The sequence below is a fragment of the Procambarus clarkii genome, chromosome 2 (assembly GCF_040958095.1).
Source record: "Procambarus clarkii isolate CNS0578487 chromosome 2, FALCON_Pclarkii_2.0, whole genome shotgun sequence".
Lineage (NCBI taxonomy): Eukaryota > Metazoa > Arthropoda > Malacostraca > Decapoda > Cambaridae > Procambarus > Procambarus clarkii.
In genome coordinates this window covers 5,558,433-5,585,521 of record NC_091151.1, presented here as the reverse complement: position 1 = coordinate 5,585,521, position 27,089 = coordinate 5,558,433, and the positions used below count along the sequence as shown (strand labels likewise).

The following is a 27,089-nucleotide window of genomic DNA, read 5'->3' as shown; positions in this document are numbered from 1 at the left end:
TGACGAGTTCTGCAAAGGTAGAGACATGTGCTGCTTCCAGCCATTTCATAAAATATCTCCTTTTGGTATTAGCAAACTCGAGAAAGGTAGTGGTACTTGCCTTCAGGTGGTCACGGAATTTCCTTCGATAACTTTCGGTGGAGAGAAGGTAGGCGTCCAACACTGCTTTGTTTCAGAGTCTGGTAGTCATTCTCAGACGCCAAAGTACTGAGTGTAACTGCAGCTCTACCTGTAAGATGTACTCTGAGAAGGGTTGCCCAGTGGTCGGCAGGCCAACTAAGTTGATTAGCAAGGGTTTCAAAGGTGGTAAAAAACACATCAACTTCTGTTTCTACGAATGGTGGCATTAACTTACTTGCATGTGATGTATTGAAACTGACGGGAAGATTGGCGGTAGCTTGCTGGCGTTGAGCGAGGTGTGAAGTTTAAAAGGCGAATTCTCGTTGACGACATTCCATAGTCAGGATGGCTTGTTGTTTGTCATGTTCGTGTTGCATCTCCAATTGGCGTTGTTTTGTTTCAAGCTGTACGCGTTCCCGCTCACGGAGTATTGCAACCTCACGTTCTTGTTCTTCTTTCCTCAAGGCAGCTTCACGTTCCTTGAGGGCGATTTCACGTTCTTTTTCTTCCTTTCGTATGGCAGCTGCTTCCCTTTGTTGCTCGAGGGCTTCTATGTGCTGCTCGCGTTCGATCTTAGCCAGCTCTAGTTTGAGTTTCATCGTTGTCAAATCAGTTTTATCTGCAATAAAGTAAGTTTTGTGAGTTTCAGAGTCTATCTTACCTTCCTCTAAGAGATGATCCAGTAACAGGTTATGTATTTCATTTTTGTTGGCTTGGTAGGGAACTTGTAATTGATACTCATGTGCAAGAGTTTGTAATTCAGTCCTCTTGGCATGACTTAAGGTCCCTATTGCACCTGCTGGATCTGCACGGAAAGGTTGGAGACGAAACATGGTGAAATTAGCAAATAAATGCACAACGAATATACTGTTGTGATATGGTGAATGTCAGAAACAGGACAACGTGGCAACTGGTACCTATCCTGTGGAATCGTTAACAATTAATGTTAATTTCAAGATGATAAATGATTAATAAATCAAGGTCGCAGGAAATCTTGTACCCGGTACTCATGTAAGAGGATAAGAGCAAGAAAATCCTACTAAACAAGCGAAACGGAGTTTCTAAAACAAATGAAACAGTTAATTGCTTCAAAAGTAAAATTGGTAGTCCAAGAATGTAGGCATACCTTGCCGAGTCTCTATAGGACATAAGCAAGTTTTTTCCTACTGAAATTAATATGATACTTACAGAATTAGAGAACTTTTGTGCTCTGAAAAAGAAGGCTAATTCCCTACAAATGTAAATATCATCATCTCTGACCGACTTGTTGGGGTGCGAGGTGTCAACTGGTGACGAGAACTGCTGCTGAGGTCCCAATTCAGCAACTAAAGTTCGTGCGAGAGGAGCTATGGCCCTCTTTATCCTCCTACTGTCAGATTGCAGAAGATTAGGTGCACTTGACCCGGGGACAAACCATAGTACCAGGGTACCAATATGATGATCTGCCGAAAATATGAGAAATATCCTAGAGACAAAAGATGGTAAACACGAGTAATAACACGGAGGGAGAGATGACCAATTAAGCGAATGACTGAGGCCTACAGTCACCACGTAATCCAAAGTTGTCTCACCTTCACCATATGCTACTCTCGGAATGCACAATACACACAGCACAATATGAAAATAAAATTGAATATTGAAAATAGTGAAAAGCTACGTTACCAAAGCCAAATACGCTTACCATAAATTTACTACTTGGCACCAGTACCTGAGTGAAGCTCCTAGGACAGGCCCCCACGTTATGTGACGGTAAAGCGTTGGTGTTCGGCTGTTTCAAAAGCTAGGGGCAGGGCCTCGTCACGTAATCAAAAAAAAAGAGAAAAGTTGGTCCTTTCGTCTGTGGTAAGGTAATGGGAAGACACACAAAACACAAGTATATAAACAATGAAATTTTAATTACTCTAGAAAAACAAGACATGAATAAAGGCAATCTCATAAAAATATGCAAGACAAGTCAACAAACAAAATAACATGAATAATCACTGGCAAATGAAAAGTTACGCTAAGACAAGTAAGTTACAGTGATAGCAAAATAAAATATGAGTGCTGGAATACTGGCTTCGAGCTGCCACCTCCCTTAGTACACGAAAGCCAAGGCTTAGTCTACCAGCGAGAGATGTCAACTGCATGGAGCACTGAGATATTCTGACGAGACTGGCGCACTGCAGCCCAGACGTCGACTTGTGGTGGTAGCGGAGAGCAGGTGCGACGAGACACCAGCCAATCAGCAACAGGCAGGCAGAGGATGAGCAGTTAGCTGGTTACGACGGTGGCCAGGTGTGCTGGGTACGATTTGCTCTCTGGGCAAAACGTTTGGCGATACTTGGTGAACGTATCTTGTATATAGTATCTTGAATTTTGACGTAATTATGTAGGGAAGAGCAGGCTCAATCTCTCTTGAAAGAGATTATCGTTACAATATATATATATATATATATATATATATATATATATATATATATATATATATATATATATATATATATATATATATATATATATATATATATATATTGTGACGATAATCTCCTTCAAGAGATTGAGCCTGCTCTTCCCTCCAAAAATACGTCGTTACATCTATATAAAACTACTATGGAAGAAATGTCCAACAACGACAACAACACCAGCAAGGTTTGCCAGAGCGCAAAACGTATGCAGCCAGGAACACCTGCCCAGCCTCAAACCGCCAAACTACCTGTCTTGTTGCCGGCTCCTCGCTGATTGGCCGCCGGTCCAGCTGCTACTACACTCACCCACCATACTACTTGATGTCTGGGGCCGCCACGACCTCAGTCCTCAGAATATTCAGTGCTTTCATACGGTTAACACGTCTTCCTGGTAGACGTAAGCTTTGGCTTACGTGTACTAAGAGAGGTGATAGCTTAAAGCCAATATTCCTGCACCTCTCATTTTATTGTATATTGCACAGCTTGTTATTGCTCACTTGTCTTAACGTAACTTTTCATTTTGTCATTTAATTCTTCTTATTATTTTGATTGATTGATTTTATTATACGAATTTGTATGTCCATTTTATTCATGTTTTGTTTATCTAACGTAATTAAAATTCCATTGTTAAAATTTACTTGTGTTTTGTGTGTCTTCTCCTTACCTTACCTCAGACGAAGTTCCAGATTCTCTATTTTTTTTTAATTCTATGTGACGAGGCCATACCCCTAGCTTTGAACAGCCGAACACCAACGCGTTACCGTCACATATTATATGGGGGCCTGTCCTAGGAGCTTCACTCAGGTACTGGTGCCAAGTGGTAATTTATGGTAAGCGTATTTAACTTTGTTAACGTAGCTTTTACTATTTTTCATATTCAATTTCATTTTTATATGGTGCGGTGTATTGTGCATTACGAGAGTAACATATGGTGAAGGTGAGACAACTTTGGATTACGTGGTGACTGTAGGCCGCAGTCATACTCTTAATTGGTCATCTCTCCCTCCATGTTATTACTCGTGTTTACCATCTTTGTCCCTTGGATATTTCTCATTTTTGACAGATCATCATATTGGTACCCTGGTACTGTGGTCTGCCCCGGGTCAAGAGCACCCAATCTTCTGCAATCTGACTGTAGGAGGACAAAGAGGGCCATAGTTCCTCTAGCTCGAACTTTAGTTGCTGAATTGGGACCTCAGCAGCAGTTCTCGTCACCAGTTGACACCTCGCACCCCTACACGTCAGTCAGAGATGATGATACATACAACTGTAGGGAATTAGCTTACTTTTTCAGAGCACAAAAGTTCGCTAATTCTGTAAGTATCATATTAAATTCAGTAGGAAAAACTTGCTTTATGTCCTATAGAGACTCGGCAAGGTATGCCTACATCCTTGGACTACCAATTTTACTTGTGAGGCAATTAACTGTTTCATTTGTTTTCGAAACTCTGTTTCATTTGTTAGTAGGATTTTCTTGCCCTTATCCTCTTACATGAGTACCGGGTACAAGATTTCCTGCGCCCTTGATTTAAATTAATCATTTAACACCTTGTACTTAACTTTAATTGTTAAAGATCCCACAGGATAGGTATCAGTTGCCACGTTGTCCTGTTTCTGACATTCACTATTGAATATTCGTGTTACATTTATTTGCTAATTTCACCATGTTTCGTCTCCAAGCTTTCCGTGCAAATCCAGCAGGTGAAATAGGGACTTTAAGTCGTGCCAAGAGGACTGAATTACAAACTCTTGCACATGAGTATCAACTAGAAGTTCCCTACCAAGCCAACAAAAATGACCTACACAACCTGTTGCTGGATTACTATTTAGAGCAAGGTAAGATAGACTCTGAAACTCATGAAACTTACTATATTGCAGATAAAAATGATTTGGCAACGCTGAAACTCAAACTAAAGCTGGCCAAGATTGAACGTGAGCAGCAAAGGGAAGCAGCTGCCATACGAAGGGAAGAAATCGCCCTCAAGGAACGTGAGTTTGCAATGCTCCGTGAGCGGGAAAGAGTACAGCTTGAAACCAAACAACGCGAGTTGGAGATGCAACGCGAACATGACAAGCAACAAGCGACTCTGGCTCTAGAGTGTCGTCAACGAGAATACACGTTGGAAACTTCACACCTCGCTCAACGCCAGCAAGCTACTGCCAATCTTCCCATCAGTTTTAATATATCACATGCAAGTAAGTTAATGCCATCCTTTGTAGAAGCAGAAGTTGATGTGTTTTTTACCACCTTTGAAACCCTTGCTAATCAACTCAGTTGGCCTGTCGACCAATGGGCCACACTTCTCAGAGTCCATCTTACAGGTAGAGCTGTAGTCACACTCAGTACTGTGGCGTCTGAAAATGACTACCACACTCTGAAACAAGCAGTGTTGGACGCCTACCTCCTCTCGACGGAAAGTTATAGAAGGAAATTCCGTGACCACCTGAAGGCAAGTACCACTACCTTCCTTGAGTTTGCTAACACAAAACGGATATATTTCATGAAATGGCTGGAAGCAGCACATGTCTCTACTTTTACAGAACTAGTCAACCTGATGCTTGTTGAAGAATTCTTGAGACGTGTGCCGCCTCCTGTCCGTCTCTACTTAGCAGATAAAGAAGAAACCGACTACCTGAAGTGTGCTAAGTCGGCTGACACTTACAGCCTCATCCACCGGCTGACACCCGAACCATCCTCCAGTAAGAAGTCGTGGTACAGTTACGAGAAAGTGAGCCCCGATCAAGCTGGCTCGCAATTGTACTGCAAGTATTGTAGACTCTATGGACATACCATAGACAAGTGTGGTAAGTCTCAATACAAGGGAACCACTGACCCACAAAAACCCAAACCAACTCCTCCTAAGTCCGGTAAGCCTGTGATGAATGTTGGTGTTGATGTTAATGATCTTTCTCTTTTCAGTAACCACCTGTATACTGGAACTGTCTCTGCCAACGGTTCAAATCCGGAGGGACGTTTCAAATTGAAGATCTTGAGGGACACAGCGGCTCTTCAATCGATCATCTTGAAGTCGGCTGTGCCCAACATCGTCTACACCGGAGAAACTGTCTTCATCACTGACCTCACTGCTACCACTCCATACCCTCTCGCCAGAGTCCACCTGGATTGTCCCTACGTGAACGGAGAAGTCCAAGTCGCCGTCAGGGAAAAGCCTTTTCCCATGCCTGGAGTGCAACTTCTCCTAGGCAACGACTTGGCAGAAGACCTGCAACCGACCAACCTGATCGTCATGGACAAACCCCAGGTGTGTAACTCTGTGCCAATAAACCCTATTCTAGAGTATGTTCCAGCAGAGGTTCAAGAGAGTGATGAAGTTTCTCCTCCGGTTCTCGTGACCACCCGTGCACAAGCCGCACGTCCACAGCCAGCTGACTCTACTGCTACCGCTGTCCCTCAAGACCCTCAGAAACTACCCCCGAATCTGACCAAGTTGGAGTTCCGTAAGTTGCAGAGGGAAGATCTTACTTTAACACCATTGTTTTTCCAGGCTGAGACTCAACCCGACAGTATTCCTGGGTTCTTCCTAGAGAACGACTTGCTCTACCGCAGATATAGACCCAGTAAACTGAAGGAGGAGGACGATTGGGCCAACATCGAACAACTTGTGATTCCTACCAGCCTGCGGCCCACTATTCTACACCTGGCCCACGGAGCACTCTCCCACTACGGCTTCAACAAGACTTACCATGGAATTCGTCAAGACTACTGGCCAGGTATGGTAAATAACGTCAAACAGTACGTAAAACAGTGTCATACATGTCAGATGGCAGGCAAACCGAACATCTCGATTCCCAGTGCGCCACTGATTCCCATACAGGTGCCTGCGGAACCTTTCCACAGACTCATAATAGACTGTGTTGGTCCTTTACCTCGGACCAGTTCAGGTAACGCCTACATCCTAACCATCCTGTGTCCTACCACCAGATTTCCCATAGCAGTTCCAGTGAAGAACATCACGGCTGCTACGGTTGTAAAACATCTATTGAAGATCTTCACTCAATACGGATTTCCCAGGGAGATTCAGAGCGACTGTGGTACCAACTTCACCAGTGATCTCTTCAAAAGGACACTGGAGGAGTTCAACATCAGACAGGTATTGTCCAGCCCCTATCATCCTGCTTCACAGGGTTCTCTTGAACGTAGTCATCAGACTATCAAAGCACTCTTGAAAAAGTTTTGTAGTGAAACCGCTAAGGATTGGGATAAGCAAATCGACCTTATAATGTGTATTTACAGAAGTCTCCCCAATGAGTCCCTAGGAGTATCTCCTTATGAGATGCTCTACGGCCGTAAGTGCCGTACTCCCCTTAAGGCTTTCAAAGACTCTCTCCGAGATGCCACCTTCAGTGAGCATCAGAATGTGCCCCAGTTTCTTCAAAACCTTCAACACATTCTAGAGAGAGTCCACCGTTTTGCCCATGATAATCTATTGAAAGCCCAGGAGAGGATGAAGACTCATTATGACCAGACCAGCAAAGTACGAAAATTTAAGCCGGGAGACTTCGTGCTTGCATACTTCCCTATCCCAGGTTCACCTTTACAAAACAGGTTTTCAGGACCCTACCGCGTCCAAGAGTGCAGAAATAACAACAACTACGTCATAGAGACTCCAGATAGGCGGCGGAAGACCCAGCTGTGCCACGTCAACCTCCTGAAGAAATATAATGGTACTCCTCCCACTGTCCTGACTAACTGTTCTACCTTCACAGAACCCTACATCCACAGTGAGACCTTCCCAGCTTCTCCTCCCGAAAGCACTGACAAGGAGTCAGCGCTTTCTAATTCCGAAATCCTTAATGATCTTCCCAAATACTTTCAGGATAATAATCGTGCTCCTATGCCCTATTCTAATTCCACTCTCACCTCGTCAGATAAGCCCTTCATCCTCCATGTCGACGCCAGTGGTACCGACGTTGGTGGTGTCGTGATGCAGCAACGAGGCGAGGAGAATACACCTGTCAGTGACTACTGCTACAAGGAACTACGGAACAATTGGCAAGGAGCTACTCTTCATCATCCTGAAGCTCCAGCACTTCACTCCACACCTGAAAAGTGCTCGGTCTACCATCAACACGGACCACACCACCCTTCACCTCCTGCAGCACGCCCACTTCTCATCTCTACGTCTTCTACTATGGGCTTGCTAACTGCAGAAATTCAACCTGGAGACACGCTATACCAAGATTCCGACAACATCTTAGCCCATGATCTCTCCAGAGTTTATGAAGTAGAAGCGACTCCATCCATTACTCCACCACATAACGACGTACTTCTTCCAGAACCGCAGGCTTCGGGGGGGAGTTGTGACGATAATCTCCTTCAAGAGATTGAGCCTGCTCTTCCCTCCAAAAATACGTCGTTACATCTATATAAAACTACTATGGAAGAAATGTCCAACAACGACAACAACACCAGCAAGGTTTGCCAGAGCGCAAAACGTATGCAGCCAGGAACACCTGCCCAGCCTCAAACCGCCAAACTACCTGTCTTGTTGCCGGCTCCTCGCTGATTGGCCGCCGGTCCAGCTGCTACTACACTCACCCACCATACTACTTGATGTCTGGGGCCGCCACGACCTCAGTCCTCAGAATATTCAGTGCTTTCATACGGTTAACACATCTTCCTGGTAGACGTAAGCTTTGGCTTACGTGTACTAAGAGAGGTGATAGCTTAAAGCCAATATTCCTGCACCTCTCATTTTATTGTATATTGCACAGCTTGTTATTGCTCACTTGTCTTAACGTAACTTTTCATTTTGTCATTTAATTCTTCTTATTATTTTGATTGATTGATTTTATTATACGAATTTGTATGTCCATTTTATTCATGTTTTGTTTATCTAACGTAATTAAAATTCCATTGTTAAAATTTACTTGTGTTTTGTGTGTCTTCTCCTTACCTTACCTCAGACGAAGTTCCAGATTCTCTATTTTTTTTTAATTCTATGTGACGAGGCCATACCCCTAGCTTTGAACAGCCGAACACCAACGCGTTACCGTCACAATATATATATATATATATATATATATATATATATATATATATATATATATATATATATATATATATATATAGCCATATATGTTAGGGACAATTTGAAATGTAGTCTCAAAGAGGGAATCAAAACTGAGCCACACACAGAAACTATTTGGATAGAATTATACGAAAAAGCAAATAATATTATAATAGGAGTTATATATAGGCCACCAAATTTAGACAGAATGGAAGCAAAGCATCTATGGGATGAAATATCTAGGGCATCTAGGTCTAACAGTATTTACGTCATGGGTGACTTTAATTTTAGTGGAATAAATTGGTTGAACAAAACAGGGAATAGTGAAGCAGAAGATTTTCTAGAATTAATTGACGATTGCTTTCTTACGCAACACATTAAGGAACCAACACGGGAAAATAATATTTTAGATTTAGTGTTAACTAACAGGGAAACACAAATTAATGACATCGAAATAGGGAGTGAGCTAGGGAACAGTGATCACAAAGAAATCAAATTTCGCATAGAATGGAATAGACCTGTAGGAGAAAATTCTGTTAAAGTGCCAGATTTTCGAAAAGCTGATTTTAATAGCCTTAGAAATTTTTTGGGTCAAATTGATTGGAAAGTCTTGGGTACGGGGTGGGGGCCGGTCTTAGAGCGAGACATGAACCCAGCGAGAGGTGATGGAAAAGGGGATTTCGATGTGGATTTAATATATAACTTATTTAAGAATATTCTAAACAAAGCACAGGAACGTAGTATACAATACAAATTGAATAGATCGAATACTAATGACCCAAAGTGGATAACAAATAATTTAAAGAACCTTATTGGTAAAAAGAGAGCTTGGTACAAAAGGATTAAGAATGGGGAATTCAGGTTAGAACAGGAATTCATACAACTGGTCAGAAATGTTAAAAAAGAGATTAGGAAAGCAAAAAGAAACTATGAAGTTCGCATAGCAGAGCAAGCAAAGTCAAATCCTAAAGGGTTTTTTCAGTTATATCGAACTAATACTAGGGAAAGGATAGGTCCATTAAAATCTGAGACAGGTCAAATAACGGATAATGACAAGGAGATGAGTAGTATTTTTAACAAATATTTTATATCTGTATTTACTAAAGAAGAACTTAACAATATGCCTTCAGCCGAACAAGTCTATGTGGGTGGGGATGAGGACAGGTTGACTAGTTTAGCAGTTACCAGGGAGGATTTAATTAAACAATTAGAAAAACTAAAACCAAACAAATCCCCAGGGCCGGATGAAGTGTTTGCCAGGGTGCTTAAAGAATGCAAAGAGGAGCTTTCCGAGCCACTGTCTACCATGTTTAATAAATCAATAGAGTCAGGCAGAGTGCCAGAGTCATGGAAGGTAGCTAATGTGGCCCCAATTTTTAAGAAAGGAGATAGATCACTTGCGTCAAACTACCGGCCAATTAGCCTAACGTCTATTGTGGGAAAGTTACTTGCATCAATAATTGCAAATACAATTCGTCTCCATCTTGAAAAACATAAATTAATAAATGAGTCGCAACATGGTTTTACAAATGGCCGTTCATGTTTAACAAATTTGCTAACTTTTTATTCCAGCATAGTTAAGGCAGTTGATAGTGGTAAGGATTGTGATGTTGTGTACCTTGACTATAGCAAAGCTTTTGATACAGTGCCACATGAAAGACTAATTAAAAAAATAGGAGCTCATGGTATTGGGGGTGCTATATTAACTTGGATTAGGGCATGGCTATTCCAAAGGAAACAGAGAGTTAGTATAAATGGGGTTAAGTCAGAGTGGGATAATGTTGTTAGTGGAGTACCTCAGGGCTCTGTCCTGGGACCACTGTTGTTTATAATATATATAAATGATTTAGGTTCAGGTTTGAGTAGCAACATTTGCAAATTTGCCGATGATACGAAAATCGGTAGGGAAATTAATTCGGAGGAGGATTCACTATCACTTCAAGTTGATCTAGATAGGGTTTTGAAATGGTCAAATGATTGGCAAATGCAGTTTAATGCTGATAAATGTAAAGTTCTGAGGCAAGGTAATGATGATAGAGTTACAAGATACGAGAGATGGTGTCCAGTCAGGTGCAGTCACAGTGAGAGGTTGTGTTAGCCGGAGCTCCGATTCTAATAACATTATTATTGCAATAATGGAAGGATTAGTAAAAGATTTGGTGAGTCTGGTTGGAGCGCTGAGAGCAGAGATGGATTCTCTGCGGGAGGAGGTACGACGGCTACGACTTCGGGAGGAAACGAAGGAGGAGGCCAGTATCGATGGGACCTCATTAAGGAGGACTGACGGGACCAGTATTAAGAAGACCTCGTCTTGGCAAGTTGTGAAAGACAGGGGTCTTAAGAAGACCTTGGCTAAACCGACAACTAATTGCCTACACCTAAGGACTTTTAACGCATTTGACATATTAGAGGACGAGTGCTGTGTTGAACCTGTTGTTCAACGAGGTGGCAAAGTCAAAGTAACGAGGAGCATTGAAGCGCAGGTCCCTCAAACTGCTCGAAAGGAATAGGTAGAATCGAAGCGAATTTTGGTTGTGGGAGATTCCCAGGTGAGGTATTTAGACAGAACGTTTTGTGCCAGAGATAGGGGGAACAGATTAAGGGTTTGCTATCCGGGAGCTGGAATTGGTGATATTGTTGGAAACATGAATGATATTATGACAGGAAATGGAAACAAACCCATTATTTGTATTAGTGCAGGGGGTAATGATGTTGGACGAGTTAGGAGTGAGTAACTAATACAGAGATTCAGGACAGCCATTGAATTAGTTAGGAGCAAGGGAGGAATCCCGATCATATGTGGCATTCTTTCAAGAAAGGGAGTAGGAAATGAATGGATATCGAGGGCACTTGGTGTCAATTGCCGGCTGGAAATATATTGCAAATCAAATGCAATATCTTTCATAGACAACTGGGAACACTTCTATGGAAGAAATGAAATGTATGCTCGTGATGGGGTGCATCTATCGAGAGCTGGGGTTGTTGCTGTTGCGAACTCGTTGGAAGAAGTGGTTAGAGGTGTTTGTTTGGGTTTAAACTGTTAGTAGATAGAGGTATGGGAATTGATTTGGATGAAGGAGGTAATAAAAGTATGTGTTTGTGGGGGAAAGGAATTGGCAAAATGATCAGGGAAAGAGAAGGGCCTCAAAATAACAATTCACTTAGGGTATATTACACTAACAGTAGAAGTCTAAGAAATAAAATTAACGAATTAAATGCTCTTGTCTGCACAGAAAAAATAGATATTATTGCACTTACCGAAACGTGGATGAATGTAGAAAATAGAGAACTATTAGCTGAATATCAAATAAATGGATTTAAACTATTTCACACAGATAGATATATTAGACGAGGAGGGGGAGTAGCCATATATGTTAGGGACAATTTGAAATGTAGTCTCAAAGAGGGAATCAAAACTGAGCCACACACAGAAACTATTTGGATAGAATTATACGAAAAAGGAAATAATATTATAATAGGAGTTATATATAGGCCACCAAATTTAGACAGAATGGAAGCAAAGCATCTATGGGATGAAATATCTAGGGCATCTAGATCTAACAGTATTTACGTCATGGGTGACTTTAATTTTAGTGGAATAAACTGGTTGAACAAAACAGGGAATAGTGAAGCAGAAGATTTTCTAGAATTCATTGACGATTGCTTTCTTACGCAACACAATAAGGAACCAACACGGGAAAATAATATTTTAGATTTAGTGTTAACTAACAGGGAAACACAAGTTAATGACATCGAAATAGGGAGTGAGCTAGGGAACAGTGATCACAAAGAAATCAAATTTAGCATAGAATGGAATAGACCTGTAGGAGAAAATTCTGTTAAAGTGCCAGATTTTCGAAAAGCTGATTTTAATAGCCTTAGAAATTTTTTGGGTCAAATTGATTGGAAAGTCTTGGGTACGGGGTGGGGGCCGGTCTTAGAGCGAGACATGAACCCAGCGATAGGTGACGTAAATAGAGATTTCGATGTGGATTCAATATATAACTTATTTAAGAATATTCTAAACAAAGCACAGGAACGTAGTATACCATACAAATTGAATAGATCGAATACCAATGACCCAAAGTGGATAACAAAGAATTTGAAGAACCTTTTAGGTAAAAAGAGAGCTTGGTACAAAAGGATTAAGAATGGGGAGGTCACTTTAGAACAGGAATTCGTACAACTGGATAGAAATGTTAAAAAAGAGATAAGGAAAGCAAAAAGAAACTATGAAGTTCGCATAGCAGGGCAAGCAAAGACAAATCCTAAAGGGTTTTTACAGTTATATCGTACTAAGACTAGGGAAAGGATAGGTCCATTAAAAACTGAGACAGGTCAAATAACAGATAGTGATGAAGAGATGAGTAGTATTTTTAATAAATATTTTGTATCTGTATTTACTAAAGAGGAACTTAACAATATGCCTTCAGCCGAACAAGTCTATGTGGGTGGGGACGAGGACAGGTTGACGAGTTTAACAGTTACCAGGGAGGATGTTCTTAAACAAATAGTAAAACTCAAACCAAACAAATCCCCAGGGCCGGATGAAGTGTTTGCCAGGGTGCTTAAAGAATGCAAAGAGGAGCTTTGTGACCCACTGTCAACCATATTTAATAAATCAGGTGGGGTGGGGTCCCTCGATTGTTTCAAGCACGGGTTGGACAAGTATATGAGTGGGATTGGGTGGTTATAGAATAGGAGCTGCCTCGTATGGGCCAATAGGCCTTCTGCAGTTACCTTTGTTCTTATGTTCTTATGTTCTTATCCTACGCTGGACACGTTCAAGTGAATTTATATCCATTCTATAATATGGCGACCAAAACTGAACTGCATAATCTAAATGGGGCCTAACTAGAGCAAGATATAGCTTGAGAACCACACCAGGTGTCTTGTTACTAACGCTGCGATTAATAAATCCAAGTGTCCGATTTGCCTTATTACGAACATTTATGCATTGATCCTTTTGTTTTAAATTCTTACTAATCATAACTCCCAGATCCCTTTCGCAATCCGACTTCGCAATCACAACACCATCTAGCTCGTATCTTGTAACTCTATCATCATTACCTAACCTCAGAACTTTACATTTATCAGCATTAAACTGCATCTGCCAATCCTTTGACCATTTCAAAACCCTATCTAGATCAACTTGAAGTGATAGTGAGTCCTCCTCCGAATTAATTTCCCTACCGATTTTCGTATCATCGGCAAATTTGCAAATGTTGCTACTCAAACCTGAATCTAAATCATTTATATATATTATAAACAACAGAGGTCCCAGGACAGAGCCTTGAGGCACTCCACTTACAACATTTTCCCACTCTGACTTGATTCCATTTATACTAACTCTCTGTTTCCTTTGGTATAGCCATGCCCTAATCCAGCTTAATATAGCACCCCCAATACCATGAGACTCTATTTTTTTAATCAGTCTTTCATGTGGCACTGTATCAAAAGCTTTGCTAAAGTCAAGGTATACAACATCGCAATCCTTACCACTATCAACTGCCTCAACAATGCTAGAATAAAAAGATAACAAATTTGTTAAACATGAACGACCATTTATAAAACCATGTTGCGACTCAATTATTAATTTATGTTTTTCAAGATGAAGACGAATTTTATATGCTATTATAGATTCGAGTAACTTTCCCACAATAGACGTTAGGCTAATTGGTCGATAGTTAGACGCAAGTGATCTATCTCCTTTCTTAAAAACTGGTATCACATTAGCAACTTTCCAAAACTCTGGCACTCTGCCTGACTCTATTGATTTATTAAATATGGTTGACAGTGGGTCACAAAGCTCCTCTTTGCATTCTTTAAGCACCCTAGCAAACACTTCATCCGGCCCTGGGGATTTGTTTGGTTTGAGTTTTACTATTTGTTTAAGAACATCCTCCCTGGTAACTGCTAAACTCGTCAACCTGTCCTCGTCCCCACCCACATAGACTTGTTCGGCTGAAGGCATATTGTTAAGTTCCTCTTTAGTAAATACAGATACAAAATATTTATTAAAAATACTACTCATCTCTTCATCACTATCTGTTATTTGACCTATCTCAGTTTTTAATGGACCTATCCTTTCCCTAGTCTTAGTACGATATAACTGAAAAAACCCTTTAGGATTTGTCTTTGCTTGCCCTGCTATGCGAACTTCATAGTTTCTTTTTGCTTTCCTTATCTCTTTTTTAACATTTCTAACCAGTTGTACGAATTCCTGTTCTAAAGTGACCTCCCCATTTTTAATCCTTTTGTACCAAGCTCTCTTTTTACCTATAAGGTTCTTCAAATTCTTTGTTATCCACTTTGGGTCATTAGTATTCGATCTATTCAATTTGTATGGTATACTACGTTCCTGTGCTTTGTTTAGAATATTCTTAAATAAGTTATATATTGAATCCACATCGAAATCCCCATTTAAGTCACCTATCGCTGGGTTCATGTCTCGCTCCAAGACCGGCCCACACCCCATACCCAAGCCTTTCCAATCAATTTGACCCAAAAAATTTCTTAGGCTATTAAAATCAGCTTTTCGAAAATCTGGCACTTTAACAGAATTTTCTCCTACTGGTCTATTCCATTCTATGCTAAATCTGATTTCTTTGTGATCACTGCTCCCTAGCTCACTTCCTATTTCGATGTCATTAATTTGCGTTTCCCTGTTAGTTAACACTAAATCTAAAATATTATTTTCCCGTGTTGGTTCCTTAATGTGTTGCGTAAGAAAGCAATCGTCAATTAATTCTAGAAAATCTTCTGCTTCACTATTCCCTGTTTTGTTCAACCAGTTTATTCCGCTAAAATTAATGACTAAGTTAATTCCCCAAATTAGAAATCTTTCATATGAAGAAAGATTAACAAAGCTTAAGTTGCATTCACTGGAAAGGCGAAGAGTTAGGGGTAACATGATAGAGGTTTACAAGTGGGTGAATGGACATAACAAAGGGAATATTAATAGGGTATTAAAAGTATCAAGACAGAACACGAAACAATGGGTATAAATTGGATAAGTTTAGATTTAGGAAAGACTTGGGTAAATACTGGTTCAGTAACAGGGTTGATGATTTGTGGAACGAATTGCCGCGTAACATTGTGGAGGTGGGGTCCCTCGATTGTTTCAAGCATGGGTTGGACATGTATATGAGTGGGATTGGGTGGTTATAAATAGGAGCTGCCTCGTATGGGCCAACAGGCCTTCTGCAGTTGCCTTTGTTCTTATGTTCTTATGAGATTTCGAAGTCGGATTGCGAAAGGGATCTGGGAGTTATGATTAGTAAGAATTTAAAACAAAAGGATCAATGCATGAATGTTCGTAATAAGGCGAATAGGACACTGGGATTTATTAATCGAAGCGTTAGTAACAAGACACCTGGTGTGGTTCTTAAGCTATATCTTGCTCTGGTTAGGCCCCATTTAGATTATGCAGTTCAGTTTTGGTCGCCGTATTATAGAATGGATATAAATTCACTTGAACGTGTCCAACGTAGGATGACTAAGTTAATTCCCCAAATTAGAAATCTTTCATATGAAGAAAGATTAACAAAGCTTAACACTTTCGCGCTATCTGGACGCGCCGGCGCGTTCGGTTTCGTCTAACGTAAACGCATAGTGGACATAAAGTTATGTCAACTTTTAAAATATTTGTATAAAATTCAATTTTAATCCGATTTCATTGGGGTTTGTTTCAAACGACGCGCCATGAAGTTCTCTTTCTCACCACTAGGCCGCCTGGCACGTCGGCCTACCCGGTCACGTGACGGGCCCATTGTTTTCGTGTCACGTGTCGTGAGTCAATCACGCTCCCCTCACGCGCCAAACTCGAGCATTTTTACCCGTTTCTGTGTGGATTATACCCAATTACTTCATCAAAAATGGATCAAGGTCAAGGCCCAAGCACTTCTACGCCCAAGGAAGCCTCCAGGTCATCGAGAGTGGACAAAATAACCCAAATTTTTAAGAAGTGGAGCGGAGTGAAGCTCACACCAACGAAAATTCCAGGCCTTGTGGAGGATTTATCAGAAGCTGAAGGTGATGTAGAGGTATTGGAGGAAGATTTTGGAATCCACAACGATTATAGTGTACCTAGAGCTAGAGGGAATGATACGGCAACGAGTGATGAGGAAACTGAGGCCCTCACCGAGGAAGAGGAGGCACGGCGACCCCCCTCCTCCTCCTCCATCTCGGCGCACACGTGGTGCATCTAGGCTACCTAGAAAAGTTGCTACCAGACATGTTACTCGTCGTAGGAACACACGACAAATTGGGCCAAGTGATTCTGAAAGTATAAGTGATGAGGAAAGTGATGAGGATTCATTCGAGCCTGCTGAAAGGCGTACACGTACAGTACGTACTCGGCAGGCTGGGGCTGGTGAGGGCTGGAGTCGTAGCAATACTTCTCCAGTTGTTGATGATTTTACTGGAGATCCTGGACTGAAAATTCCCAAGCCTACTAGTGCACTGGCTTATATTCAATTGTTCATCACGCGTGCCCTCCTTGAGTTCTTTACCGTTGAAACAAATTTGTACGCCTCACAGTTATTCCGGATGGCCAATGAAAATGTATCAGATATTTGGACCCCAGTGAAGGTGAGTGAAATGGCGCGATTCCTAGGACTGTTCATATTGATGGGCATAATTAGGCTCCCAACTATGAGGATGTATTGGCAAACAGCAAAGCCATGGCATGCTCGTTTCTTCAGCTTGTTCATGCCGTCCAGACGATTCCAGCATATAAACCAGTTTTTCCACACATTCAATACCAATGCAGTGCCCGTGAACAATCGTGATAAGTTGATAAAAGTGAGACCAGTGATGGATTACTTGAAAGAGGTTTGCTCAAGTTTACATCCCCAAGAAAGAGTTGTGTTTGGATGAGGGTACAATGGCATGGCGAGGCCGACTATCCTTCAAAGTGTACAATCCAAACAAACCAGACAAGTATGGTGTGAAACTTTATATGCTTGCTGAATCTGTCTCTGGGTACATATATGACTTTGACGTATACTCAGGTATTGGTAAGACGATAGTGGATACAGTAACGGGGTTGATGAAGCCTGTAGTGAACCAGGGTTACCATTTGTACATGGATAATTACTACAACTCGGTTACCCTGACAGAAACATTGACAGAACTTGGGGTGTACACATGTGGCACAATTAGAATGCTACGTGGCGCCCCAAAGGTATTGCAAGCTTAGCCAAGGGTAAACTTCCACTGGATACCACAGTATACCGCCGCAAAGATAATACCTTCATTCTCCTGTGGAAAGACAAGCGAGTGGTTTCAATCATTACCAACATCCACAATGCAGATACTCAGCGAGTTCAGCGAAGGAAGCGAATTCGCAACCGAGACGGAACAAGTGGAATACAACAGGTAACAGTGAACAAACCGACTGCAATTTGCGAGTACAATAAGTTCATGAAAGGTGTGGACCACTTCGATCAAATGGTTAAATATTACCATTTTACCAGGAAAACTCGCAAGTGGACCAAAAAGATGACCTTTTATTTCCTGCAAATGGCATTGCATAATGCCTGTTTTGTACAAATACAACACAACTGATCGAAAAAAGCTAACATTGCTACAGTTCCACGAAGTGGCAATCTGGGCCCTATTGCACTGGGACACAGAGGAGTGGCCTAAAACATCATCATCTCAACACTTGCGGCACGCTCCAGACATAAATGATGACACAGCTCCTGCCAATGCTGACGCCATGCCAACTCCCAGACCATCTGGTGTGAGGCGGCCTTTGTTCACTACACCACCTCAAGATGAAGCAGACAACGAATCTGAACCCGACATGTCTGCCACACTGCCAGTTGACGAAACTGTTTTGTCAGATGAATCTGACTCTCCTGCAACTCCTGTTACACCTCCAGCGAGAGGACCTGGCCGCCCTATTGTTGATTCAGAAAATCGCATGAACTACAAACTGAAACATGAAATTTACAGACTGCCCAAACGTCTCAAGTGTCATGCATGCGCACGGTCCGGTAAAAGGAAGGATACGAACTATGGATGCAAGACCTGTGGTGTTGCACTCTGTTGTTCCCTGCTACACCAATTACCACCGGAAACAGGTGTATTGGGTGGGGAAGAAGTAACCACCCGCAACAGCTTCACTCCACCTACAAACCATCTGTTGAGCAACTTCAGGAATGAAGAACCTGAAGAAGGTGGAGTGAAGAACAAATGCTCAACTTACTGTTCCACAACCAGCCTTCCCTTGGTAAGTACACCTATTTGGTCCAAGTTTATGTAGTATAATTTAGCTCATAGAACATTCTATTGCGAAAACATTGCCACAAAAATGAATGACATACATACAATAATAATATCAGAACAGTGAAATAAGTATAAACTTTCAAAGCAACGTTTCGCACGTGTGTCGTCCGGTCACTGTTACCGGGTAACAGTGCGCCCACTTCCCACACTCTTGCGGGTGGGCCGGGACCATTATTCTACGATTATATTCATATCACCGTGTTGGGAATTTTATTGGGAGTCCATTGATACCAAAATTAAGGCTGTAGGACAATTGTAGAGGTGATAATAATCCCAAGAGTAAAAACATTTTGTTGCTGTTGAGCGCTCACGGCGACTCATCTTCGTAGTTATTTATTTCATGCTGGTATCTCTATAGCTTTCGTGACTTATTTTACTTATGTTCTTCTAGGGAATTTTATTGCGAACACGTTGATACCAAAATGAAATACGTAGCATGAAAACTAAGGTCAGAAAAGTAAAAAGAGTATACACATTTTTGTTTTTACGCTTAAGCGATAAAAACACCGCGCGCACATACGGTTGGCTGAGTGACCTTCGCCGAGAGCGCGAAAGTGTTAAGTTGCATTCACTGGAAAGGCGAAGAGTTAGGGGTGACATGATAGAGGTTTACAAGTGGGTGAATGGACATAACAAAGGGAATATTAATAGGGGTATTAAAAGTATCAAGACAGAACACGAAACAATGGGTATAAATTGGATAAGTTTAGATTTAGGAAAGACTTGGGTAAATACTGGTTCAGTAACAGGGTTGTTGATTTGTGGAACCAATTGCCCCGTAACATTGTGGAGGTGGGGTCCCTCGATTGTTTCAAGCATGGGTTGGACATGTATATGAGTGGGATTGGGTGGTTATAAATAGGAGCTGCCTCGTATAGGCCAATAGGCCTTCTGCAGTTGCCTTTGTTCTTATGTTCAATAATATCTATTTTTTCTGTGCAGACAAGAGCATTTAATTCGTTAATTTTATTTCTTAGACTTCTACTTTTAGTGTAATATACCCTAAGTGAATTGTTATTTTGAGGCCTTTCTCTTTCCCTGATCATTTTGCCAATTCCTTTCTCCCACAAACACATACTTTTATTATCTCCTTCCTCCAAATCAATTCCCATACCTCTATTTACTAACAGTTTAAACCCAAACAAACACCTCTAACCACTTCTTCCAATGAGTTCGCAACAGCAACAACCCCAGCTCTCGATAGATGCACCCCATCACGAGCATACAATTCATTTCTTCCATAGAAGTGTTCCCAGTTGTCTATGAAAGATATTGCATTTGATTTGCAATATCTTTCCAGCCGGCAATTGACACCAATTGCCCTCGGCATCCATTCATTTCCCACTCCTTTTCTTGGAAGAATGCCACATATGATCGGGATTCCTCCCTTACTCCTAACTAATTCAATGGCTGTCCTGAATCTCTGTATTAGTTCCTCACTCCTAACTCGCCCAACATCATTACCCCCTGCACTAATACAAATAATGGGTTTGTTTCCATTTCCCGTCATAATATCATTCATGTTTCCAACAATATCACCAATTCCAGCTCCCGGATAGCAAACCCATATTCTGTTCCCCCTATCTCTGGCACAAAACGTTCTGTCTAAATACCTCACCTGGGAATCTCCCACAACCAAAATTCGCTTCGATTCTCCCTTTTCCTTTCGAGCAGTGTGAGGGACCTGCGCTTCAATGCTTCTCGTTGCTTTGCCTACTCTTTGAACAACAGGTTCACCACAGCACTCGTCCTCTAATACGTCAAATGCGTTAAAAGTCCTTAGGTGTAGGCTATTAGTTGTCGGTTTTGCCAAGGTATTCTTAAGACCCCTGTCTTTCACAACTTGCCAAGACAAGGTCTCCTTATTACTGGTCCCGTCAGTCCTTCTTAATGAGGTCCCGTCAACACTGGACTCCTCCTTCGTTTCCTCCTGAAGTCTCAGCCGTCGTACCTCCTCCCGCAGGGAATCCATCTCTGCTCTCAGAGCTCCAACCAAACTCCAACCAGACTCCAACCAGACTCAGATGCTTTGCTTCCATTCTGTCTAAATTTGGTGGCCTATATATAACTCCTATTATAATATTATTTGCTTTTTCGTTTAATTCTATCCAAATAGTTTCTGTTTGTGGCTCAGTTTTGATTCGCTCTTTGAGACTACATTTCAAATTGTCCCTAACATATATGGCTACTCCCCCTCCTCGTCTAATATATCTATCTGTGTGAAATAGTTTAAATCCATTTATTTGATATTCAGCTAATAGTTCTCTAATTTCTACATTCATCCACGTTTCGGTAAGTGCAATAATATCTATTTTTTCTGTGCAGACAAGAGTATTTTATTCGTTAATTTTATTTCTTAGACTTCTACTGTTAGTGTAATATACCCTAAGTGAATTGTTATTTTGAGGCCCTTCTCTTTCCCTGATCATTTTGCCAATTCCTTTCTCCCACGAACACATACTTTTATTACCTCCTTCTTCCAAATCAATTCCCATACTTCTTATCCAATATCAACTTATCCAATTTACACCCATTGTTTCGTGTTCTGTCTTGTATTGATACTTTTAATGCTCTAGTAATATCCTCCTTGTTATGTAGATTCATCCACTTGTACACCTCCATCATGTCACCAATAATTCTTCGCCTTTCTAGAGCATGTAATTTAAGAGTACTGAAGTAATTTAAGCTTTATCAATCTTTCTTCATATGACAGGTTGCTAATTAGCAGGATTAACTTTGTCATTCTATGCTGGACGCGTTCTAGTGAATTTATATCCCTTCTATAGTACTGCGACCGAAACTGAACTGCATAATCCTAATGGGGCCGAACCATTTAGGTCCCATTCAGCTATATCTTCAGCAAGATATAGCTGAAGGACAAAATCAGGCGTCTTATTAATAACGCTTCGATAATAAATCCCAATGTCCTATTAGCCTTATTACGAACATTTATGCATTGATTTTTGGGTTTAAAATTTTTACTAATCATAACTCCCAGATCCCTTTCGCAATCCGACTTCGCAATCTCAACACCATCTAGCTCGTATCTTGTAACTCTGTCATCATTACCTAGCATCAAAACCTTACATTTATCGGCATTAAACTGCATCTACCAATCTTTGGACCATTTTAAAACCATATTTAGATCGTCTTGGAGTGATAGCGAGTCTTTTCTGTGTATATTTCCCTCCTGATTTTTATATCATCGGCAAAGTTGCAAAAGTTGCTGCTCAAACCTGAATCTAAATTATTTATATCTATTATAAATAACAGAGGTCCCAGGACAGAGCCTTGCGGCACTCTACTTTTCTCAGTTTGATTTAACCCCCATTTATACTAACTGTTTCATTTGGTATAGCGATGCCCTAATCCAACTTAATGTAGCACCCCCAATACCATGAGCCTCTATCTTTTTAATCAATCTTTCATGTAGCACTGTATCAAAAGCTTTGCTAAAGTCAAGGTACACAACATCATAAACCTTACCACTATCAACAACCTCAACTATGCTGGAATAAAATTATAGCAAATTTGTTAAACATGAACGGCCATGTTGTGAATCATTTATTAATATATGATTTTCAAGATGAAGACGAATTGTATTTGCAATTATCGATTCAAGTAACTTTCCCACAATAGATGTTAGGCTAATTGGCTGATAGTTTGACACAAGTGATCTATCTCTTTTCATAAAAATAGGTACCACATTAGCAACCTTCCATGACTCTGGCACTCTGCCTGTCTCTAATGATTTATTAAATATGGTAGACAATGACTCGCCATGCTCCTCGTTGCATTCCTTAATAAGCACCCTGCCAAACACTTCGTCTGGCTATGGGAATTTGTTTGGCTTGAGTTCTCCATTTGTTTAATAACATCCTCCCTGGTAACTGCTAAACTAGTCAACCTGTCCTCTTCCCCACTCACAGACTATTTTGGCTGAAGGCATAATGTTCAGTTCCTTTTTAGTAAATACAGAGATAAAATATTTATTAAAAATACTACTCATCTCTTCGTCATTATCAGTTGTCTGACCTGTCTCAGAATTTTAATGGACCTATTGTTACGGCCCTACTGGGACGCAACTGGGTTCTTCTCTGATGGTAGTAGAGTTTGGGAATCCGGCCCCAAGTTAGTAGAGGCTTTCAAGGGGTGTGTTCCGTAACGCAAGTAAAACTAAAACTTCCACCACCGTAATTGAAAGTCATAAAAGGGAATTATTACTACACAATGTACAATGAGGTCTCCCTCTCTGAAGGCGCTCAACACTCGGCGATGCTTCTTCTAGGTAGCCCTGGTCTCGGCTTCCGTGGCTCATGATGAATCCACGATAACTCTACGACGAATCTACCCTGGCCACTGGCCAGCCAAATCACAGTCCCACTGGGTGCTTCGTCGTGGAGGCCTTCAACCACAATCCAGCCTGTAGCTGGCAGGTACCGATCAGCTCCGCTGTATAGGCCACTCCACGACCGATACTTAGGGTTGTGTGCCCTAGCCAGGAGCCTCGTGTGACTCGCTGGTCACTCTCCTCATACAGCACCCCAGTGGGTGGTCTCTTTCACCAGCCAACCCCGGATAAGGCGATTCCCAACACTGCCACGCCTCAAGCAGGCGTGCGAACGAACTCTCAACAGAGTTCGTTCGGGGGGTGACTCACAGCTTCTTCAACAGACTGGTGAAGAGACCTTGGCTGCCTTGGGTAGACTGGTCCATCGTCCAACACAGCAGTCCCAGGTCGACTCTGCAATCAGACACGTCATTAATACTGGGACGCTTCACTCACAAGCTTAGACAGAAACGTCCACCTCTTCACTCCATAGATGGCGTTCACTGTCTAGGCACTACCTCACCAGAGGTCAGCAGCAGCTACGTCTGGAGTCGAATAGGACAGGAATCCAGCACCTGTTGCCGGCATATCCTGTCACCACTAGATGGCGTCGTCCATGTGGAGTGGGTTTTGGGAGCGGACTCACAGATGGCGTTGTCGTCACTGCTCCATGCTCCGACGCTGGACTCGGGTCCGTAACACCTCCCCACCAAAAAGAATTTGGTTTGGGTTTCTATAAAAGAGAAAACAAACCAAATTAGTACGTGGGTACAACTCCAAGCGGACTCACATATACAATGGACTGGAGTGGCGAGGATGTCTTGTCCGCAAAACTGTCCTAATGAGAGATTCAGGCAGAAGGAAAACTTGAGGATCATAGGTGATGTCCTACCTGACGTGACTTCATACAGCCTCACTGAGATAGCAATCAGGGGCATAGTCATCTTACGTGTCTCGAGTAACGATCGGCAGAGGCGTGATCTGGGGTGAATCGACACCTCCCTGTGTCATGGCACCGTTGGTGGCTGGTCGCAGACGGCATTTCTTATACCGGTCCGGTAGTCCTTCAGGGAGATGGGAACCTGGAATACAGGGGACAGATGATTTGGAGTGACAGCGATAGTTGTTAATTCGGTACTTACAGCATAAACGTCTACTAGGCCCACACCTAGTTCCAACAGAGCTGCTTGTACATTGAAGATGGTGTCTGCTCTGCCACCGTCATGTCGACCAACGTTCCGTATAATGCTGAATCCAGGCTCAGCAATCACATGGGGGTGTCAACCTGTCGGAAACAATCACTCATAATATCATTTCTCATACCTCCTGTATCCACCATCACCTTCCAGGTCCCTTCTTCGACTGCAACACTCACAGTGCAAGTCTCGAATCCCTGGGGTCTCTTCATGATGTTCATGGGAGTCATCATCTGTCAGGTCGTCCACTGGTCTTTACTTAAAATACACACAAGAATTATACAAAATACTGCCAAGAAACATTTAGGAATAGGTTTCATGAGCCTATTACGTCCATAGCTGGCGATCTCCATTAGCCTGGCTTGGATCAAAGAGGGCACTAGAGCCTGCACACTTACCTCACATACCTCTGACGTCTGGAGAATCTCTGGCCGGTTCAGTGAACGTTGTACCTTGCCATACCGCAAGTACTCATGTGCCTTCACTCCAGACTCTTGGGTATCCGTGGGTGCTTGTACACGAGGCCTCTCCTCTTGCTCAGTCGCTTCTGTCATCATAACAGAATCAGGAGAACCTATTAGAATGCTCTCGATCGGTTGGGTAGAGGAAGGATTAAATAAGTTATATAATTGTATATCCGCCTGTATCTGGATACCACTGTTTCCTGTTACCTCAGGCCTTTTTGCTGTTCTGGCTGACTCGTCTGCAATCTTGAGATGATCGTCGTTCCAACCTGTCACCAAGTCGTTGGCTAGTATTACGTCAATCTCAGCTATAGGCAGGGTATCAACTACTGCCAACGCACATGTGCCGCTGAAGTAAGGCGAGTCTAGATGTACCGGCACTAAGGGGGCAACGTACTGCGTCATAGGAAACCCAACCAGGACAACCTTTTGTCTCCCGTCTACACTCACTCCCTCGGGTAACGAGTCTCTCACGATCAGGGACTGGGCTGCTCCTCTATCTCTGAGCACTACAACTGATCTAGCAGTATGATCACTCGTTACATACCCGCCTGAAGTGTGAGGGGCAAACAATCCTAGTCCTTCCTGACTAGTCAGAGACTGGGTTCCTACTGGTGGTGTCACACAGCCCATCAGCATCACCTCCCTACGTGGACCGCTACCTCTTCTGCCTCGGCACATAGCAGCAACGTGTCCTTTCTGCCCACAAGTCCAACACACTACATTCCTCCTTGGACTACGGTGTTTCGGACTGCTAGGACTAATCCTTCGGGGACTACTTGGGGGTGTCTTCATAGAGCTTTGTGGGACGGGTCTTTTCTTCTTGACGAGGCCTGCCAAACAGACGTTGGTAACTCCTAGGGACATACCTAGTGGAAGACCTATGCGTCAAGATGTATTCTTCAGCCATAGTGGCTGCTGCACTTAAGGTCTCTACCTGTTGCTCTCCTAGGTATGTCTTCAGATCCCCAGACAGACATTCCTTAAAATCCTCCAACAAAACGAGCTGTTCGAGTTCTTCTTTTGTCTTCACCTTCCGAGAGGCACACCACTCCTGGAAAAGCCGTTCCTTGATGGCCGCGAACTCGGTGAACGTGTGCTCCAAGGTCTTTTTCAGGTTCCTGAACTTCTGCCTGTAAGCCTCGGGCACCAACTGATAAGCCATGAGCACTACCTTCACCTTGTCATAATCACAGGAGTCATCAAGGGACAACGTGGAGTAGGCGACTTGGGCCTTCCCAGTCAAGACGGACTGTATCATGATGGCCCAATTCTCCTTTGGCCATTCCAAAGAGGCTGCAACCTTCTCGAAAGCAGCGAAGAACTTCGAAACTTCTTTGTTGAATTTCGGGACCATTTTGATATTCCTTACCGGATCGAAACCACTCGTTTCCGTTGTTTTCCTCCGACCACCTAATCGCAATACTTCTAACTCGTGTCTTCTTTCCTTTTCCTCTCTGTCTCGTCATTCTTGCCTTTCTTTTTCCCTTTCTTCTCTTTCTCGCTCTTCTCGTTCTCTTTTCTTTCTTCCCTTTCTCGCTCTTCTTTCCTCTCTTCTAATTCTAAACGCCTCATTTCCAATTCTTTATCTTTCAATTCTCGTTCTATTTCTAATTTCTTCCATTCTATCTCACGATTTATTTCTAAGGCACGCATTTTGACAGTTAGAAAGCTTATATTCAGCTCACCTGCATCACTTTCAATGTCACTACCTTTATCTTCCTTTTCAGTGGAAGCTACCTCCTCACTTTCCTTTGTACTCTGTGCCTTGCTTTCCTGTTTTTCCCCGGCCTTCAAATGTTTGTGGACCTTTGACAAGATCTCTACACGGGAATCATTTGCACGTATTTTTATCTCCAGATATGCGCTCACTAGCACCAGTTCTTGTTTTCCCAGATATTTCAATCTGGCAAGACAGTCTTTCTTGTTCAGAAAGTCCTGAACATCGTCCAGATCTTCGAGGGTCACTTTTTCCGCCATTGTCACTTAAGTGGAGTACGAACACTAAACATGTCGCCTCACTTGAGCACTAAACACCGAGCACTGTACTACGCCAATACTGCACTTTATCGCACCTAACACCTCGCTTGCCAATATTGCACGTAATCACACCGAGCACCGCACTCTACAATATTGCACTAAATCACACTGAGCACCGCAATCTCCAATATTGCACTAAATCACAGCGAGCACCGCACTCGTCA

The 27,089-nt window shown here is 42.2% G+C and overlaps 2 protein-coding genes across 2 annotated transcripts; one reads left to right on the top strand and one right to left on the bottom strand.

The window, feature by feature from the left end:
- Positions 1 to 16,720: 16,720 nt before the first annotated feature.
- LOC138367299 (piggyBac transposable element-derived protein 4-like) lies at positions 16,721 to 17,479 on the top strand. The gene has a single exon (XM_069328725.1). The coding sequence runs from the start codon at positions 16,721 to 16,723 to the stop codon at positions 17,477 to 17,479; it is 759 nt and encodes a 252-aa protein (XP_069184826.1).
- Positions 17,480 to 26,313: 8,834 nt separating this feature from the next.
- Positions 26,314 to 26,865, bottom strand: LOC138367292 (uncharacterized). The gene is made up of 2 exons (XM_069328714.1): positions 26,598 to 26,865; positions 26,314 to 26,441 (listed from the first exon to the last, which is right to left on the bottom strand). The coding sequence occupies exons 1-2, from the start codon at positions 26,863 to 26,865 to the stop codon at positions 26,314 to 26,316; spliced, it is 396 nt and encodes a 131-aa protein (XP_069184815.1).
- Between the last annotated feature and the right edge of the window lie 224 nt (positions 26,866 to 27,089).

What these genes read in the sequence shown, in the direction of transcription:
- LOC138367299 (XM_069328725.1), top strand. Translation starts at nt 16,721, where the DNA reads ATGAGGAAACTGAGGCCCTCACCGAGGAAGAGGAGGCACGGCGACCCC.
- LOC138367292 (XM_069328714.1), bottom strand. Translation starts at nt 26,865, where the DNA reads ATGGCGGAAAAAGTGACCCTCGAAGATCTGGACGATGTTCAGGACTTT. An exon ending in CACTGAAAAGGAAGATAAAG is followed by an intron (nt 26,442 to 26,597) that starts GTAGTGACATTG and finishes GTTTAGAATTAG; the next exon opens with AAGAGAGGAAAGAAGAGCGA.